This window comes from Bison bison, unplaced genomic scaffold (assembly GCF_000754665.1).
Source record: "Bison bison bison isolate TAMUID 2011002044 unplaced genomic scaffold, Bison_UMD1.0 scf7180017864043, whole genome shotgun sequence".
NCBI classification, from domain to species: domain Eukaryota; kingdom Metazoa; phylum Chordata; class Mammalia; order Artiodactyla; family Bovidae; genus Bison; species Bison bison.
Window position 1 is genome coordinate 8490706 of NW_011494615.1, and position 21027 is coordinate 8511732.

At 46.8% G+C, this 21027-nt stretch overlaps 1 protein-coding gene across 1 annotated transcript in view; it reads right to left on the reverse strand.

Moving 5' to 3' along the window:
• GPD1L (glycerol-3-phosphate dehydrogenase 1-like) overlaps positions 1-21027 on the reverse strand; it is a 63736-nt gene that overhangs the window by 36516 nt on the left and 6193 nt on the right. The window contains exon 2 of the mRNA XM_010835554.1: positions 10611-10788. Coding sequence (XP_010833856.1) covers positions 10611-10788 — 178 coding nt within the window. The remainder of the gene's footprint in view (positions 1-10610; positions 10789-21027) is intronic.

Sequence of the window (21027 nt, forward strand, 5' to 3'; positions counted from 1 at the left end):
CAAGGAAGATGTAAAAACGTCCAATAAGCACGTGAAAAGATGACTAATATCGTAAGCCATTAGGCAAATGAAAATCAAAACCACAACGAGATGCCACCTCAACCTAACCCTAACCCCAAAAGTTAGTTAGCTAAGGGGTTTCCCTGGGGGTCTAGTAACTAAGACTCTGCACTCTCAATGCAGGTGGCTCAGAGTTCAGTCCTTAGTCAGGAAACTAGATCCCACATGCCACAGCTAAAGATCCCACATGCTTCAGTTGAGACCCTGCAGAGCCAAATAAATAAAGTCTTAAAAAAATGTTAGATAATAACAAGAGTTGGTGAGGATGTGGAGAAATTGGAACCCTCATACAACATACTGGTGCAACCACTTTGAAAAAGTCTGGCAAGAGTTCCTCAAAAAAGTTAAACAGTTTCTATATGACCCAGCAACTATACTCAAAAGAACTAAAAACATGTTCACAAAAACAACAGCCAAAAAGTGGAGACGACCCAAATGTCCACCAACCAGCAAGTAAATAGGCAAAACACGGCACATCCGTGAGACGGAACGCTGGTCAGCCATAAAGAGTGATTCGGGACACAACATGGATAACCCCGGAAACATTATGCTATGTGAAAGAAGGCAGGCACAGAAGGTGAGGTATTTATGGTGACATTTACATGAAAAGTCAGAACCGGCAAATGGCGAGACAGCAAGTAGGTTAGTGGTTGTTTAGGGCTGGGGAGAGGAGGAAGTAGGAGGTGACTGCTAAAGGATATGAGGTTTCTCTTTAAGGTGATGAAGTAGTCTAAAATCAATTGCAGTGCTGGTTGCCCGATTCTGTGAATATACAAAGAAAGCGCTGAATTGGAACATTCGTGTAGAGCGTTTTGTGTGAACATGTTTTCCCTTCTTCTGAGTATAAACCTAGAGGACAGTCACTGGGTCATATGATAGCTTTAACCTCTTAAATTGTACACTTTAAGGGGCAAACTGTGTGCCTGAGAATCACATCTCAGTAAAGCTGTTTTTGAAAAAGAACCGGCGAGGTTTAGAAGACAAAAGAGTAGAGCCGTGACAACTACAGCTCACAGAAGATGCAGCAATGACCAATCCCGGTGCCGCACTGAGGCTGGTGAAAGCTGAGCCGAGGCAGAAGAGCTCTACACACAGGCCCTGGAGAGACGGCTCGAGCAAAGGACCAACGCTGCTCATCCTGAAGGACAGGAAGCAAGAAACGCTCCTCCATGCAACTCTCGGGAAATCACAAACCCAGTCGGCCCCAGCTTTTAGTGAGAAGTTGATGACCTGGTGAGGTCACTGCTACAGAAGGTTCCCCTGTGGAGGGGTCACGCGGTGAGCATGTGATGACCTGGAGAAGGGTCAGGTGGGCAGCAGTCTGGAGCCCCCAGCAAGGAAGATCCCCAGTCTCAATCAGCGCAAGTGTCAGACGTTTTAAATAACACTGCCATCTGGATGATATGCAGCAAGTCTCTCCTGCTTGAATCCACAAGATAGAAGTGAGTAAAGCCGGCTTTTAGCTCTGGATGGACATTCATCGAGTCAATTAATCTTATGTCTGACTTTTTATCTGAAATAATAGTAACAACCATTGGTCTTGTCTAACACTAGTTTATGTTTTAAATGGCAGAATGAGGTATTTGAAAAACTCTGAAAAAAAAAACCCGTTTTAAAAAAACCAATAGAAACAAAGCCATAGTTTTGTAATAGATTCTCAACACTCAACAATTTATGTGGATCATCTCATTCACTCCTTACCAGGAGGAGCAGGGCTGCCCAGACTCATTCAGAGTCAGCCCTCAATTTCATCACTGCTCAACTTTTAAAATCACTTACTATGAGACATTTTGTGTGTGTGCATGCATGCTCTGTCGTGTCCAACTCTTTGGGACCCTACAGACTGTGTAGCCCACCAGGCTCCTCTGTCCATGGGATTCCCCAGGCAAGAATACTAGAGTGGGCTGCCATACCTTCCTCCAGGGAATCTTCCCCACCCAGGGATCGCGAACCCGAGTCTCCCACATCAATCACCTGCACTGGTAGGTGGATTCTTTACCACTGTGCCCCCTGGGAATCCCACATTATAAGAGATTTCATACATACAAATGCTAGAATCTAGAAAGCCTAAACAAGAGACAAAGAAGCAAATGCCAGTGTACCTTTGGCCAGCTTAAGAAATAAAACTTTTCAATACCCTGTGTCCTGCACCAAGGGCCAGCAAGGGTGTGGAAGGATGTGAGTTCTCAGACCCTGCTGGGGGCATGGAGATGGATACAGGGAGGAAGCAGGCAGGGCACAGCCTTAAAAGGAGGACAAAGCTATTAGGATACAACATAAACTGGTTAGGACTGACTAACACCGACCAGGTCCAAGATGACAGGAGATTCCACTTCTGGTAGACCTTAGCCTCATTATGCACTCATTATAACACATTAGCATATGCTAAATAACACGCCCACAGACACCCCATGGTCGTGATGACAGTCCTGACGTGCTCAGTTGTGCAGGCATGTCTGATCCTTAATGACCCCACAGACTGTGGCACGCTGCCAGACTTCTCTGTTCACAGGATTCTCCAGGCAAGAATACTGGAGTGGGTTTCCGTTTCCCCCGCCAGGGGGTCTTCCTGACGCACGGATGGAACCTGCATCTCCTGTAACTCCTGCATTGGCAGGGAGATTTTTTACCACCTGACAGTCCTGAGGCTGCCCATAAAAGGCCCCAAAGTGGGCAGTGCCCCAATTCCTGGGAATTCCAGCCCCATCTCTCCCAAAGTGCTAGAATAATCCTTCTACTCATTAGCCTATGAAATTACCCAGCCCATAAAAACTAACCACCCCCGTACTTCGGGGCCATTTGCCTTCTGAGAAGGTCCAGATGGCCCACACTCAGCATGTGGAGTGGGTGTCTCTCTAAGTACATCCCCTTCTTACCTATCCCTTTATCTTTCACTGAGTTCTTTCTGTACCAAGACATAAAGAATCTGAACTTCAGTAAGTCCTGAGAGCAGGTATATGATCTTAATGAAAGGACAGAGGACTCAATCCCAATCTGGGTTTTGGCTGGGTTCAAGTCCTCATCTGAGTTGTATGGTTTCACACCCACGCTGGAAACCAAACTGGTGTGACCTGGAAGATTACAGGCTGCATTCCCTGAGACCTTGTGATACGCACCTCAGACGTGAATAAGGCCGTTCCCGGGAGCACTGTCTGCAACAGCAAAGCAAATGACCAGAGACCATACAAACATCCAGTCCGTGGACCAGATACACTCACTGTCATGAGGCTACAACCTTCTAGGAGCAGAGAGTTCCTCCCTCGTCCACACGGGCTAGGCTTTGGGGGATGTGGTTTTTGGCTCCCTCTCCACCTGCTGCCCCTCTGTTCTCCATGCAGACATGAACATCTAGCAGATTCATCTCCCTCTGTGTTTGCTGAGCACCTTGCTGGGAATCATGGGAGAGCGAAACCCCAGCAGGTCAGGTGCACACACCTGGGGCAGGTGGGGTACAGAGGGTGCAGAAGGAGCTGGCTCAGAGCACAGTGGAAGAACCTGCTAAGGAAGCATGTGGTCTACAGAAGGGAAGGAGCGGTGGATCCCGACACGGATGAGAAGGGACACTCGGAGGACCAGTCTGCCCCAAGCAAGGTTAGACACGACCTCAGAGGTCTTCCAGGGCCGTGGGAACAGTGGCCCCTTTACTCTCACCATCAGATAGTTGGGCAACTTCACAGCTCAGCTCGGAACCCTTGCAAACTGCCCTCTCCCCACCCACAGCACCAGGAGTAACCCCAGGGAAATGCTCCTCGCGCAGTGACACAGAGAAATCATTAAGTCATCATTGTCTAGAAGCCATGACTCAGCAGGCGCAGGGCTGCCAGCCGACAGCCCTGTGACCTGTGGCAAGTTCATTAACCTCTCTGAGGTCCGGTTTCTTCCCCTGTAAAATCAGAAGCATCATCATAATAAGGAAACTAATAGCCCATCCTAAGACGGTCACTGGGAATATTCAGTGAGACTATAAGGAGACAGCATAGGAGGTCCCCCTCAAAGGAAAACCAGGCATGGCTTTCTTGACAGAAGAGACTGGCCCAAGCCATTCTGGGACCTAAGCCTGGCTTGCCTTGAACAATAATAAAGGATCTTAAGGGAACAAAAAGACAAACTTATCAGAGGAGAGAATAACAATAGCAAAGATACCAAATCAGTTGCAATGACTCCCAGTTAGAATAGCCTAAAGCTCTATCTTGGGGACTTCCCTGGTGGCTCAGACGGTAAAGCGTCTGTCTACAATGCGGGATACCTGGGTTCAATCCCTGGGTTGGGAAGATCCCCTGGAGAAGGAAATGGCAATCCACTCCAGGACTACTGCCTGGAAAATCCCATGGACAGAGCAGCCTGGTAGGCTACAGTCCATGGGGTCGTAAAGAGACAGGACTGAGTGACTTCACTTTCACTTTCTTTCAAAACTCTATCTTAAGTGTTTTGAAGGATTTAAACCCATCTTGGGCACTCCACCTCCAGATCAACTAGAACCTAAGGAATGACCAAGTTGACCTTTTCTGACCTTCATGATTTCATTCCACTGAAGCTTGGACTCACTCTGTCTAACACCCAAGCCCCTGTGTGAATATGCATGTTCTCTTAGATTGTAACGTCCACAGTTTTGCTGTTGGGGAGGCTCTGCTTTGGGAAAGACCCCTGAGGTTCTCCTTACTTGATGCAAATAACAAATCCTTCCTTCTCCCTTGACACCTACCAAGAAGTGATCTCAGTTTTCAGGTAACCAATATGATAAATGTGAACTACTTCCCAGAGCACTTGATGCCAAGAACTCTATAGCCAAAGCCAATCAGCAATCTTCAGTGAGAAGGACTGCATCTCCAAACTTGCCGGCATTCATCAGCCTACAAATCTATTGGCATTCATCAGCCTACAAATCTATCTCCCCTGCCAGGAGTCAGCCAGCCATGTGGGCTGGTTTTCATTTTCTTTCTTTCTTTTTTGGGTCTGCAGCTTATGGCATCCAGGATCCTAGTTCCCCAACCAGGGATCGAACCCGTGCCCCCTGCAGCGCAAGTGCTGAGTCCTAACCACTGGATCACCAAGGAAGTCCCTGGGCTGGTTTTCTAACAGACTCTTCCAAAAAGCCACCCAGAGGTGAATCTGGAACAGAAGTTCATGAATTCTAGGCTCCTGGAGGTCCAGTAGTTAAGAATTCCCTTTGCAATGCAGGGGACACTGGCTCGATCCCTGGCCCAGGAAGATCCCATGTGCCACATGGCAGCTAAGCCCGTCCACCACAGCTACTGAAACCTGAGCACCTAGAGCCTGTGCTCCACAACAAGAAAAGCTACTGCAACAAGAAGCCCACACACCGCAACGAAGACCCAGAGCAGCCAAAAAAAAAAAAAGTTCACGAACCCCACTCATACCAGTAGCCAGGTCACCATTTTCATTCTCATCTCATTTCTTCCTTCCTCCACAAGTCACTGGAATGAGGCCAGGCAATAACTCCTCCAATTCTCTTCAGTGATTTAGGTCTTAACCTTGATTTTAATTAAAGACCAGTCCATTAGCTGGCCTAGGGATGGACCAAAGTCCATCAACTCAGAAAGGGAATGTGAAATAAAACCCATGTTTTATGGCAAGATAAGAAAAATTTAAACAAAAAAAATATTTTTTTCTCTGTCCTTTGGTCTTTCTCCCCCCTCTACTGGGGACTTCCCAGGTGGCTCAGTGGTAAACAATCTGCCTGCCAATCTGGAGACATGGGTTTGATCCCTGGGTTGGAAAGATCTGCTAGAGAAGGAAATGGCAACCCACTCCAGCACCCTTGCCTGGGAAATCCCATGGACAGAGGAGCCTGGCGGGTTACAGCCATGCGGCTGCCAAGAGTCAGATTCGACTGAGTGACTAAACAACTCCCCTCTATTGGGCATTGAGTATCTGCATTATACATGGACCATACCTTCCCCGAAGGTGGAAATACCTGCTCAACCATATAGTAACACTCTCCCAGCATCAAGGAAGCAATTCCTTAAAGATAACATTCCTTCTAGATCTTAGAGGGGATCACGGTGACCCACCACTGAAACCAAAGAGGACCCTGTGGGGCTTCTGGGCACCAAAATCTCTTTTTTGTCCCCTTTCTTGTAGGGAAAACTCCAGCCTCCATGATCTTCCCTGAGTTCCAAGGGCAGATTGCTCATCAAGGGAGAAGCAGCCAAGAAAACACCTGAGGCAAGATGAAAGGGACTAAAGCAGCTCAGCAAGATTAGGAGATGATCACCTGAGAAAAGCTACGACAACCTAGACAGCATATTAAAAAGCAGAGACATTACTTTACTAATAAAGGTCCATCTAATCAAAGCTATGGCTTTTCCAGTAGTCATGTATGGATGTGAGAGTTAGACCATAAAGAAGGCTGAGTACCGAAGAACTGATGCTTTTGAACTGTGGTATTGGAGAAGACTCTTGAGAGTCCCTTGGACTGCAAGGAGATCCAACCAGTCCATCCTGAAGGAGATCAGGCCTGGGTGTTCACTGGAAGGACTGATGCTGAAGCTGAAACTCCAATAATTTGGCCACCTGATGCGAAGAACTGACTCGTTGAAAAAGACCCTGATGCTGGGAAAGATTGAGGGCAGGAGGAGAAAGGGATGACAGAGGATGAGATGGTTGGATGGCATCACCGAATTGATGGACACGACTCTGAGCAAGCTCCAGGAGCTGGTGATGGACAGGGAAGCCTGGTGTGCTGCAGTGGACAAGACTGAGTGACTGTACTGACCTGAGACCCAGCACACACCCTCATCTGGTCAGCAACCCCACTCTGGCAGTATTGTTATGAAACTCCTCAGCAAGTTCACCCAGATTGGGAATCACAGTTTTCCAGGACAGGAACCCACTGTATCCCCCTTTGCCTGAGAAAGCAGTAAAGCTATTCTTTTCTACTTCACCCAAAACTCTGTCTCTGAGATTTGATTCAACACCGCTGTATAGAGAAGCCAAGCTTCCAGCATCACTGCTTTGTATTTACAGGTCAGGATTGGCACAACTGTCATTATCACATCATTTAATATATAGCTCCCTCAAAAACTTATATAACACTGCCTTGACTTCCAACAGAAGAGTTCCTGGTGCTAAGATGCTGTTCCTGGCTTAAAATCCTTCATTTAGCTCAAATAAAATTTCCATTTCTTCCTTTTTGTTGTTGTTCAGTTGCTCAGTTCTGTCCGACTCCTGCGATCACATGGACTGCAGCACGTCAGGCTTCCCTGTCCTTCACTACCTCCTGGAGTTTGCACAAACTCAGTGTCCATTTAGTCGGTGATGCCATCCAACCATCTCACCCTCTGTCATCCCCTTCTCCTCCTGCCTTCAGTCTTTCCCAGCATCAGGGTCTTTTCCAATGAGTCAGCTCTTCCCATCAGGTGGCCACAGTAATGGAGCTTCAGCTTCAGCATCAGTCCTTCCAGTGAATACTCAGGGTTGATTTCCTTTAGAATGGACTGGTTTGATCTCCTTGCAATCCAAAGCACTCTCAAGAGTCTTCTCCAGCACCACAATTCAGAAGCATCAATTCTTCAGCACCTAGTCTTCTTTATGGTCCAACTCTCACATCCATACATGAATACTAGAAAAACCACAGCTTTGACTATATGGACCTTTGTTGGCAAAGTGATGTCTCTACTTTTTAAATGTGCTTTCTAAGTTTGTCATAGTTTTTCCTCCAAGGAGCAAGTGTCAGGTATCAACATGAAAAGCAAAATTCTTAGTTCCAGCTTTGATGTGATCAGCACCCTGAATGCCAAGAAGGTAGACTGTGATGGGCTGCAATGTGTCCATCCCGGCCCAAGATTCACATGTGGAAGTTCTAACTCTAGTCCCCCAGAATGTGACTGTATCTGGAGGCAGGGTCTTTATAAAGGGAATTACGTTAAAATGAGGTCACGGGGTGAGCCCAAACCCAATGTGACTGGTGTCTATACAGAGGTGATTAGGAGACATGGAGACACAGGAAGGAGAGGCCAGGAGAGGCCTCTGAAGAAGCCAACCCGGCCAACACCTTGCTCATGGGCTTTTTAGCAGAGAACATTTTGCCACCTTAAAACATGCCTCTTTGGTATGCTAGGGGAAACAAACTGAGTGAAACGACACACCCTGGCCAGGCACAGGCCATAATTTGTATGAGTTGTTTCCGACAGGAGGTCCTGGGAAGGAACAGGGACTAACAAGCCACCACCAACTGGAAGAGTTCAGGAAAGGTCAAAAGGAGACACCACGTGTCCAACCACCTCCCAGAATCCTTCTCGTTGGCATCTATCTTGGCTGATTAATGCGTGTGCCACCAGGAAGGACCCTTGAGTCAGAGTGACTGGCTAAAGACATCCCAGAAACTAATGCCATCACCATAAAACCTGAGACTGCAGAGCCACGTGGCAGAGCAATTCTCCTGGGTTCCTTTATCCTACTGTTCTCTGACAGGCATGCCTTCCCAGCAAAGTCTCTTGCTTTGCCAGTTTGTGTGTCTCCTGGGACAATTCATTTCTGAGTGTTAGACAAGAGCCCCCTTTCAGGCCCTGGAAGTTGTCCCCCTTCCTGCAGTGGGCATATTATTATTTATAAATTTACTTTATTTATGTATTTATTGGCTGCAGCCCACAGCTTGTGGGATCTTAGGTTTCCCAACCAAGGACCCTGCATCGGAAGTGTGGAGTTTTACCACTGGACTACCAAGGAAGTTCACCGTATTAATTATTTTAAGGTGCGGGGAAAGGTCTAGGGAAGGAGGAAAAGGGGGTTGAGATGGCTGAACGGCATCACTGCCTCAATGAAAACCAAATAGGAGTTGCCCTTACGTAAAAACATTTACATTTATAAGGGAAATCTCCATTTGTAAGGGGGGGTCTCCCTCCAAGGGAAGAGGAAGGCCAGACCTCTAGAACTCTCAAAACTGGGAAGGTAAAGATTAAATCTGCATAACAACCTCTCCTTTGTTTCCTGTGCTTTCCTGCTCACCTCCCAAAACTGACTTTCCCCACCCTCCTTTTTCTTGCTTTTTGGCCATGCCCTGAGGCATGTGGGATGATCTTAGTTCACTGATGAGGGATCAAAGCCAAGTCCCCTGCATTGGAACCTCAGAGTCTTAACCACTGGACCACTGGGCAAGTTCCCCCCATCCCCTTTTTTTCTTTAGCTGAGGATTATCTAAGGTAAGGACTTCTATCTTTTGGGTTACAAAGTTTTCCTGGGTTTCCCCTATGCTTTTTTTTTTTTTTAATTGCTCAGAGGTATCCAACTCTTTGTGACCCCATGGAGTGGAGCCTACCAGGCTCCTCTATCCAAGGAATTCTCCAGGCAAGAATCCAGGAGTGGACTGCCATTCCCTTCTCCAGGAGATCTTCCTGACCGTGGGATCAAACCCATTTCTCCTGCACTGGAGGTAGATTCTTTACTACATGTTATTCAGACTTGTGTCAACTTAATTGCTTAGGCCAGACAGTAGAACCTAGAAGGGGAGAGAAAAATTACTTCCTCCAGAAAACCTGAAGTCTCTTGAATTATGAGAAAATTCATTTCTATTGTTTAAGACACCCAGTCTATTTTACTTTGTCATGGCAGCCCTAGCAAGGACCAAAGCAAGGCCCACATTCACAATAAAGAAAGTGGAGTTGCTCAGTTGTGTCCGACTCTTTGCGACCCCATAGACTGTAGCTCGCCAGGCTCCTTCATCCATGGGATTTTCCAGGCAAGAGTGTTAGGGGAAGCACACTGATTGAAACTGCCCACCCTGGCCAGGCACCATAGTAACCATTTGCATGAGTTGTTTTATGACAGGAGATCCTGATAAGGAATACGGAACTAATAAGCCACCACCAACCGGAAGAGTTCGGGAAAGGTTAAAAGGAGACACCGCGTGTCCATCCACTTCCCAGAATCCCTCTCACTAGCATCCATCTTGGCTGAGCCATGCGTGCGCCACCAGGAAAGACTCTGAATTAGAATTATTGGCCAAAGACCACCCGGAAACTAATCCCATCACCATAAAACCCGAGACTGCGAGCCACGCGGGAGAGCAGTTCTCCTGGGTTCCCTTACCCTACTGCTCTCCACCCGGTGCCCTTTCCCAATAAAATCTCTTGCTTTGTCAGCATGTGTGTCTCCTCAGATAATTCATTTCCGAGTGTTAGACAAGAGCCCAGTTTCGGACCTTAGAAGGGGTCCCTCTTCCTGCAACAAGAGTACTGGAATGGGTTGCTGTTTCCTTCTCCAGAGGATCTTCCCGACCCAGGGATCAAACCCAGGTCTCCCACATTATAGGCAGACACTTTACCATCTGAGCCACCAAGGAGGAAAACCAAAACAGATCAAGCAATGAACTTGGTGGTGGAAAGGAACATGAGACTGGGGAAGCAGTTTTCCCACCCCTCCAAGCCCTAGGTGCTAACTCAGTCAAGCCTAACTTTCAGAATGAACCAAATGAATTGGGTTGGCCAAAAGGTTCATTCTGGTTTTTCCATAAGATGTAGTGGGAAAATCTGAGTGAATTTTTTTGTCAACTTTTTACTTTTTACCCAATACTTTTTACCCCCAAATCTTACCACATTTTCTGGCAGCTTGTGTCCAGGGAGATATTTCACATTTTCGTGGTCATTATTTATGATGTCTGTCAGTTTTCTCCCATTAACTGTTTCTTCAAAGACCCACATCTTGACCGTGGAGGCAAACTTCTGAAGTTTCTTGACATTATTACCAATTATTTTTGCAACAGCTGAACCCCTGCAAAAGAAACGATGGAAAAGAAAATGATTAAAAAATAATAAAATTTTTTTAAAAGAAAGAGAATGATAAATTCCCTTGAGCAGAAGAGAAAAAGCACCAGATTATAATTCAGAAGACTTGAGTTCTTATTCAAGCACTGAGCTTAGAACTCAAGATATGATATTGCCTCAGCTGAAACTTGGTTGTTTTCACTTGGAAATACCACCCTGTGGTCAGGAAAGCCTCAGAATTTGGTACAAGGTCAAGAAGTACCTCCCTTTGAGACCAGAAGGCATCAATCTTTCTTGGAAGAGACTATCACAGGTGGAAGAGAAATCCACCTGAAAGATGGCATAAAAATAACACTTCAGGGCTTCCCTGGTGGCTCAGTGATTAAGAATCCGGGTGGCAATGCAGGGGACCCAGGTTTAATCCCTGCTCCAGGAAGATCTCACATGCAGCGAGGCAACAAGGCCTGTGCAACTCACAGGCTCTAGAGCAACTACTGAAGCCCATGTGTCTTACAGCCTGGGCTTTGCAATAAGAGAAGCCTCCGCAATAAGAAGCCCGACCACCGCAACCAGAGAGTAGCCCCCTGCTCACCTCAGCTAGGGAAAGCAACAGAGACCCAGTGTGGCCAAAAATAAAATAAAGAAATCTTGAAAACAAAAAAGCAAAAAAAAAAAAGGCAAAAACAGTTCAAGGGTTCCCAAAGTCTCCAAGGCTATTAGGCTATATTTCAAATTCATCAAAAGAAGATTCATATGCAGTTACTGTAGAATAAGCAGTGTTCTGGTGAACTCCACCAGGGCCCAAGTGGAGTCATAAAGGAAAGACAAGATCCAAGTGGATTCAAGAAAAAGAGCAGAGCAAGGGCTCCAGGTCTGGTCTCCCCAGCAGCCACCCAGTAGCCTCTAAAAGCTCCCTTTTTTCTGCATTGGAGAAGGCAATGGCACCCCACTCCAGTACTCTTGCCTGGAGAATCCCATGGACAGAGGAGCCTGGTAGGCTGCAGTCCACGGGGTCATGAAGAGTCAGATATGACTTATTGACTTCACTTTCACTTTTTACTTTCATGCATTGGAGAAGGAAATGGCAACCCACTCCAGAGTTCTCGCCTGGAGAATCCGAGGGACGGGGGAGCCTGGTGGGCTGCCGTCCATTGGGTCGCACAGAGTCGACACGACTGAAATGACTTAGCAGCAGCATTCACTAAACATATCCTGGGAATGGATCAGTCACCCACAGCTTTCCCCCGAGGGAAGAGAAGATGCCAGTTCATGCTACTTGATGCCAGTCCTCTGCACAAGAACCATGGGTGTGCAGCTGCTCCCCACGGCAGAGATGTTGCTGGTCAGCTCGGTACCTGTGCCTATTTCAGGGATGTGCTGGGCGCAGCAATTTGGGCCAGGGGTGGTACCTAATCCCGGCTAAGCCAATCAGTTTCCTTTTCAGGATTTTGAACGGAAAAACAGTTTGTTTCTTAGACAACCTTCCTGGTGTGAGGAGTAAAGGAAAGACAGGCCCGGAGCACCTGGAGAATTCACATGTCAGGGCATTCATTATTTTTTCTAACGATTATTCTTAAGACAGTTTGGAAAATGAGTAAGGGGTAATGACAGAAAGGGGGCGGGACCAAACAGATACAGAAGAGATGGAGAGGGTTATCCTTGCGTTTATCTTTGGCTGCACAATAGACGATGTGCAACTGTGGCTCTCCCTGTGAAATCCTTCTTCTATGCCAGCAGGACAGTTTATTAGCTAAATATCCGTTAATCCAATTCTCCTCTGACACTTTATAGAAGAAAAGGCCAAGACTCTCCCCACCATCACTACCACCTTTATCCTAATGTTTATCCTGATAATTCACACAAGGTCAAAGAGACCAAGTGTGATTCTGATGAACACAGAAAACCTAGAGGGGTGGGGATCTCTAAGACACTAGGAACCCAAGTCTAGTAGAGCCAGTGAGAAAATAAACTAGAGCCACAAGCGCCCTCCCCACGGTCCAGTCTCCCTGGAATACACCTGCTTCTCCCTTCACAGTCGCCTCCTGGAGAAGTTAAGCATTTGCAACCAGGGACAAACTGCTGTAGTATCTGCTGAAAAGTTAGTTAAGAAAACTTAAATCAATTGGAACTATTAGAAACTAAGCCCACCAGACAGACCCTGTTCTATGGTGCTCAAAGGGGCTTAGGACAGAAAACAATTGAGAACTCCAGGTATACTGTTCACTCCTGTAAGCCTCGTTCTACCTGCTCCTTAGTTTCATCAACACCTTCATTCAGTCTTTCATTCATGCACTGATCTCGGTTGCAAAAAAGGTCTTGAATACCTATTGTGTATAACACATTTGGCTGGAAGCTGGCATTACAAAGCAGTGCTCTCAGAAGCTTGCCAACCACTTTGGGACTTCACTGGGATCCAGTGGCTAAGATGCCACATTCCCAACACAGGGAGCCCAGGTTCAATCCCTAGTCAGGGAACTAGATTCCCACATACCACAACTAAGATTTGATATAGCCAAATTATATAAATGAATATTTAAAGAAAAAAAAAAAGCACCCCACATGAGGCAGGAGGTAGAGGGCCTCCCAAAGTAAAGCAATTGGAGATTCATTCCCTTTGGACCAAAACTCCAAGGTGAGAACAGCAGGACAATTAAAGGAGGAAGTTGGACCCTGCCCAGATGACATATTTCTCATTCTCGAAGTCAGGAGCTCTCTCTGACCACACATGTGCAGAGAGGCTCCTTGGAGGCTACAGGGGAGGGATGCCAAGGGATGTTCCCTACCCATGCGCCTTTTTGGTACAATCCATCTAGGCTTAAAGATGTACGCGCACACATCTGAGGATCCTGAGATATATCAAATATGGGCTGTGAATGCAAACCAAAATGATCAGCCAGAGGAAAACCATTAAGAAATGCCCCATAAAAGTAATTCAAACTGCCAGGAGAGTGTGACTCAGGGACTCTCCCTCTGAGTCTGCCTGTGTGTATCCATACACACTGTACTCTTTTCCTCTTAATAAATACTTGCTTCACTACTTCCTGTCTTTGTGGAAGTTCTTTTCTGCAGAGCTGAAGGGCCAGGGCTCCTGTCACTGACCGCTGGTCTAGTGGCTAGGATCTGGTTGACCTCGATCTGGACTCAGTCTCCAGCTGGGAACCCAGGCCCTGCCCCAAGCCCTTGCAGGTGGAGGCCACCCGAGATCACACCCACTTAAGAGAGAACAAAGTAAAAGGAATTCATAGTCCTGTGTATGATAAGAGGTGAAGGGGAATGAGGGACACATGATTAGAAGGGTCAATTGCGAAGGACTTTCAACACAAAGGACTCAGATGCAACCCAGTTCATCCACGAAGTCTCGCACACCCAGCATTCAGCTGAGAGAAATGATGGACAGACCTGGCGGTCAGGGTGGGGGCCACGGGGAGGGTGGTCCAGGGAAAAGACATGGGAACAGTCCCTACGTCTGCAGAGAAGTAAAGGGGCTTCACACCCTAGGGACGGGAAGAACAGGCAAAGCAGAGCTTCCAGCCAACACTGAGCCAGCCGCAGGCACGTGAGGAGTGGGGCCAAGCCAAGAACTAACCAGCTGATCCAGAGATGCATAAGCAACAACACGTGCATATTATTTTCAGCACTGCGTTGGGGGAGAGTGGGCTATTTTGCAGCAGGAGCAAAGGGATGCATCAAATACGCAGCTAGAGGTAACTCCAGGTGATTCTGGGCCAAGCTGTTGGCTCTGTCACTCCTGGACGGGGTGGGAGATGCAAGTGGGGAAGAAATAAGAAATTCAATTCACTGAAGAATCTAGGGAGATGAACAAAAACAGTAATACATAAGGCCTAGTCTTGTTCTATCTAATAACAAGCTTTTTTTAGGTGGTTGGGGGGAGGGGTAAGCAGACATTAGAAATGAAAACGCTTTATCTCTTTCAATATAATCTCCATTTGAACCAAGTATTTTCTTTGCTGTCCACCATTTCTGCGTTGTTTATAAAACCTCAAAAGTATATAATTCACCTCAGCATAATAAAGGAGATAAATTCTGTATGACAAGAATATATATTTACCACCAAAACGGGGGGTAGGGGTCTGGAGGAAACTTTGGAGGTGATGGATGTTTATCATCTTGATTGTAGTGACCATGTCACAGGTATATGTGTATCTCCAAACCCATCAAATATTTATGTCTCACCCAGTTTTCTGAGTCTCAAGTATACCTGAATAAAGCTGGGGCTTTTAAAGTATAATCCATACCCAAAAACTCTTCTGTGGCTCTGAAACGGTACTAAATATGTTTGGGAGTGGGGAGATGAATGGGGAAATTGGGATTGACGTACATACATTACTATATATAAAATAGATAACTAATGAGTACCTACTGTTAGCACAGGGAAGTCTACTCAGTGTTCTGTGGTGACTTGAAAAGGAAGAAAATCCAAAAAAAGAGAGGATATCTGTGTGTAGCTGATTCATGATGACGTAAAGCAGAAACTAACACAGGGTCGTAAAGCAACTATACGTACATGCTAAGTTGCTTCAGTTGTGTCTGACTGCTTGCAACCCTATGGACTGTAGCTCACCAGGCTCCTCTGTCCACGGGATTCTCCAGGCAAGAATACTGGAGTGGGTGGCCACGCCCTCCTCCAAGAGATCTTCCTGACCCAGGGATCAAACGTGAGTTGCGTTGGAAGGTGGTTCTTTACCACTAGCGCCACATGGGAAGCCCTAAACTGTAATAAAAACTAATTTAAAATTTTTTATAAATTAAAAAGAGAAAATGTGTTTGTCACATTTGTGTAAGGAACGGGATCAAATAGCAAAGGGAGTGTTTTGCAGGAACCTGTGTTTTGAAAGGAACTGGGACCCACGTATAAGGGACAACCTTGTCCTAAAAATGTGTCTGGCCTACAGAGGACTAGTCCAAAAACATGCACGGATCCATTAGAACTGAGCTTAAAATTAAAATAGAAAAATACTGCCTACAGCCCAGTCCACGGAGGCGGGCGGTGCGTGGCTTGGCCGCAGTGGGAGTTGGGGTCCCACAGCCACGATGGTGGAGTCTGTGTGTTTCAGGTCTGCTCTGTCACTGCCCAAGCCCAGTCAGGTCACAAGCAGCCATCACTCCACACACCCACTCGCCTGCCTGCTGAGCGCCAGGTCTGTGATGGAGTGCGGTGCTTCGCAGCGTGAGGAATGGGGTCGGCGGTACTCCCATCAGCCGAGTGCCGCCCACACACACAGAGTGCCCGGCGGCACTGATGCACGCGTGTCCTTCTCCGCTCTCCTGGCGCCCCTGAGGAGCTGCAGCTGTCTCATGTGAGGGCCACCGCATTTTCCACCTCCCCGGTGTCTGCGAATTTCCCTCCACAAAGGAGGAGGCTGCCTAGATGATCGTTTTGTTTCCATCCTACATGGGGCTGCTATCTTCTACTTGCAGCATTTGGAGTGCTGTTACAAAATTTTACTTTTCAGTCAACTTTTAAAGAGAGTGCAAGTGAATAAGCAGGGCAAAAGTGACTGGGCAGTTTAAAGGAGGTTTAAATTCCATCTCAACCTCCACGTGGCAGATTAAGACATGACCCAGGAGGCTCAGTCACTCTGACCTTGGGTCCCTGGACCAGGTAGTGGCAGCGGAATCATGAATCATCTTAAGTCTTGGGTTTCAAGATACAGACTAATTTCCAATCTCAGCAATGTTATGCTTACAAAACTGAAAAGGGGCTTGGGTGGGGGTACTTCCCTGGTGGTCCAGTGGTTAAGGCTTTGCCTTCCAATGCTGGGGATGATAGGGGTTTGACCCCCGGTAGGGGAGCTAAGATCGCACATGTCTGATGGCCCAAAACACAGAACATAAGCAGCAGAAGCAATACTGTAACAAATTCAATAAAGACTTTAAAAATTTCCAAAAAAAAAAGGCAACAATAAAGGGACACAGGTAGGAAAAGATGCTCCAGTGCCAGCTGGGTGCACATTGAGTATGTGACACAGAGCTCATCACAGCCACATTATCCCCATTTTACAGATAAGGAAGTCGAAGCTCAGAGAGAGTAAGTTACCCGGTTGTGCTGTCCATCTGGAGCCAGCAGTTCTAAACCAGAACGGTTTCCAAAGCCCACACTTTCTACTGATTCCAGTTTGCTGAGGAGTAGAGTAGAATTGCGGAGAAGGCAATGGCAACCCACGCCAGCACTCTTGCCTGGAAAATCCCATGGACGGAGGAGCCTGGTAGGCTGCAGTCCATGGGGTCGCTAAGAGTTGGACACGACTGAGCGACTTCACTTTCCCTTTTCATTTTCATGCATTGGAGAAGGAAACGGCAACCCACTTCAGTGTTCTTGCCTGGAGAATCCCAGGGACAGGGGAGCCTGGTGGGCTGCCATCTATGGGGTCACAGAGTCGGACACAACGGAAGCAACTTAGCAGCAGCAGCAGACCTGTTTCAGGGTGGGGGGAGGTTAATGGGAGGGAAGGAGGTGGTACAGTAGGGGAGGGCAGGGGAGGTTGAGAAAGGAGCTGAGGAAAGGGGAAGAGGAGAGAGAGGCAAGTAGGGATGTGCTGACTACCAGGTGTCAGGCGCTGCTGTTTGCTTTGTTTTTTGATTGACACATAGTTGACAAATAACATTGCATAAACTCAAGGCATACACCATGTTGGTCTGATACATTTATATGCTGCAATCTGATTACCGCCAGAGCACTGTCTTCAATACCTCACCCACGTTATCTGTTTCAAGCCTCAGCAACCCTCTGAGGCAGGGACTATCATGATCCCTGTTTTTCAGTGAAGACACTGAACCCCAAGGATCAAACAGGCAGGTGGTCAGCGGAGGAGGAGAGATCTGCAACCTAGCCATGTCTTCACCGGGCTTCCCTAGTGGCTCAGCTGGTAAAGAATCTGCCTGCAATGAGGGAGACCTAGGTTCGATTCCTGGGTTGGGAAGATCCCCTGGAGAAGGGAAAGGCCACCCACGCCAGTATTCTTGGGCTTCCCTGGTGGCTCAGCTGGTAAAGAATCCGTCTGCAATACAGGAGACCTGGGTTCAATCCCTGGGTTGGAAAAGATCCCCTGGAGAAGGCTACCCACTCCAGTATCCTGGCCTGGAGAATTCCATGGACTATATACCCCATGGGGTCACAAAGAGTGGCCACGACTGAGCAACTTTCACTTCACATGTCTTCACCACTCTGCTCTCTCTCCCTGGGTCCCAGATGGACAGACACTCACCTGCTGGAGGTCCTAACCTCCACTAGGCAACACCCCCAACCCCTTGGTGCTGGCTCCTCTCTTCCTCTCCAAAAGAAGTGATATTTTAATCAGCCAAGGGACAAGATATCTATCCAGGCAGGCTGACAATTCCCAGAACGGCACAGTGCAGAAGCTTTCTGGTCCAGAAAGGACCCCACAAGACCATCCCTCTTTAACCAAGGAGGAAACTCTCCAGGGAGAACAAATAAGGGTTCAGCTAGACTCTTCCCATCCTATGCCCAGAGCTAATCCAGCCTATGTATCCACCAGGCTCCTCTTTCCATGGGATTCTCCAGGCAAGAATACTGGAGTGGGTTGCCATTTCCTTTTCCACAATTTTGGTTTAAGTAACATCTACTTTCTTATTCCTAAAAGCTATTCATGAAAGATGAAAAAAAACAATTATAAATAACTCACTACCAGAGAGAACCACTGTTAACATTGTGCGTAATTCTTTGCAGCTAAGGGCTTTTAGAGTACAATCAAATGCCAGAGTATTTAGATGCAAATGTGAAAAATAAAGTATTTTAAAAATAGATTCAATTTGGTGAATGCTTATTTGATCTCTGGATAGGGAAGCTTCCTAAGTTTAAAATCAAAGCTAGCAACCACAGAGGTGTGAACAACTTCACACAGAAAAAGGAGAGGGAGAAGCAAATGAAAAAAAAGCCTGTCTATCAAAATCTAAACTGCAGGGGAAAAGCCTAAGATAGAATGCTACATTTAACAGAAAACAGGATGCAAAAGTGTACCTAACATATAATCATATGCAATTAACAAAATACATACTACCTCACACCTGTCAGGGTGGCTACTATATTAAAACAAAATGAAAAAACAAGTGTTAGTGAGAATGTGCAGACAATGGAACCCTTGTGCTCTGCTGGTGGGAATGTAAAATGGTAAAACTACCATGAAAAACAATACAGAGGTTCCTCAAAAAACTAAAAATAGAATTACCAGCTGATCCAGCAATTCCCCTTCTGGGCAGACATCCAAAAGACTTGAAAGCAGAATCTTGAAGAGGTATCTGTACACCAATGTTCACAGCAGAATTATATACGAGAGCCAAAAGATAGAGGCAACCCAAGTGTCCACTGATGGACAAAGAGAAGGTGGTGTATATATTCAATCATACAGCCTTAAAAAGGAAGGAAATTTTGGTACGTGCTACAAGGGAAACATGAGGACATTATACTAAATGAAATAAGCCAGTTATAAAAAAAAATCATTGTATAATTCCACGTATGTGAGGAATTCATATGAACTCTTTCTGGAAGTTGGAATCCAGTCACCATACAGAGGAGCCCAAGCTTGCCTGCTGCAGACAGAGAAACATGTGGCTTGTCAGCTCCATCAGCCTGGCCAAAGCCCACCTGCTGTGAAAGGGGGTGTGGAGGACCGAAAGCCCCAGCCCACGCCCCACCCGACTGCTGCCTTACCAGTGAGCCCAGGAGAGACCAGCACAGACCCACCCAGCTTAGCCCAAACTGAGCCCCAGAATCAGAAGCCAATCAGTGATGGCTGTTTGAAGTCAGGAAGTCTCAGGGGGAGATAGTTGGGCAGCAGCAGATAACTGATGAAGTCCTGGCACCCAACTGTGGAAGGCGCTGAGCCCCAAAGTGCAGAAGGATGGCAAAGTGCCACTAGGAGAACCCCAGAGGAGCTGGAGGAACGTCAGGCTTAGTTCCTGATGTCATCAAGCCCTGGGAGTCAGGGATGAGGGGAAGAAGAAAGATCTGGAGGTGAGGTGCCTGACACAGCTTCCCACCAGTAACCACTGAGAAACCTGGAGACACTATACAGAGAAGAGCTGGTAGATACATGACTCTCTAAACAATGGGACATGTCTTCAAAAAGAGTGGGCTCACCTGGCCACTGCTCTGAGACGAATGGGTGGAAGTTGGCGGTGATGGATTTCCCTCTCAAATATAAGACTTTTCTAATGACTAATTTTCTAGATTAATTTTAAGATCAGGTACCTTATTAACGGGGCTTCCTTGGTGGCTCAGTGGTAAAGAATCCACCTGTGAGGCAGGAGATGCAGGAGATGCGGGCTGGATCCCTGGGTGGGGAAGATCCCCTGGAGGAGGGCATGGCAAGCCACTCCAGTATTCTTGCCTGGAGAATCCCATGGACAGAGGAGCCTGGCGGGCTACAGTCCATGGCGTTGCAGCGTGAGACATGACTGAAGTGACTGAGCACGCACATACCTTATGAACAGTAAACTATGATCGTGTCATAACTGCAGGAGGAGGGATGCCTGCTGTGGAGGGAAGCCGAACAGGATCTTTTTTTTCCAAGACTTTTGCCACCAAGGAAGTCCCTTCAGGACGATTTTTAAGACCTCACTTCAATTTGATTTTTCTTAAATGGAATATTGTTTATACTAGACTTCTTTAGGGAGGGTACGATATTCAATTTTTGTGCAGATGGGATTTGTTCAGATAAAAGTATGCTTCTCAGTAAAAAACGGTTAAGAATTAGGAACTTCTCTGGCAGTCCAGGGGTTAAGACTCCACATCTCCACGGCAGGGCACGTGGGTTCGATCCCTAGTCTGGGAACAAAGATCCCACATTCTGCTCGGTCATGGCCAAAAAATTAAATAAAAATGATAAGAATTTCTAGAAACACGCACACTGAAGTTAGAGGGATCTGCGTTTCAATTCTATTGTATTAACCACTGACCTTGAAAAGTTTTCCAATCTCAATCTCATCATCTAAAATAGGGATAATAATAGTACCACATAGGCTTATTATTAGATATACCTGTTGCTGCTGCTGCTGCTAAGTCGCTTCAGTCGTGTCCGACTCTGTTCGACCCCATAGACAGCAGCCCACCAGGCTCCTCTGTCCCTGGGATTCTCCAGGCAAAAATACTGGAGTAGGTTGCCATTTCCTTCTCCAATGCATGAAAGTGAAAAGTGAAAGGGAAGTCGCTCAGTCATGTCTGACTCTTAGCGACCCCATGAACTGGAGCCTACCAGGCTCCTCCATC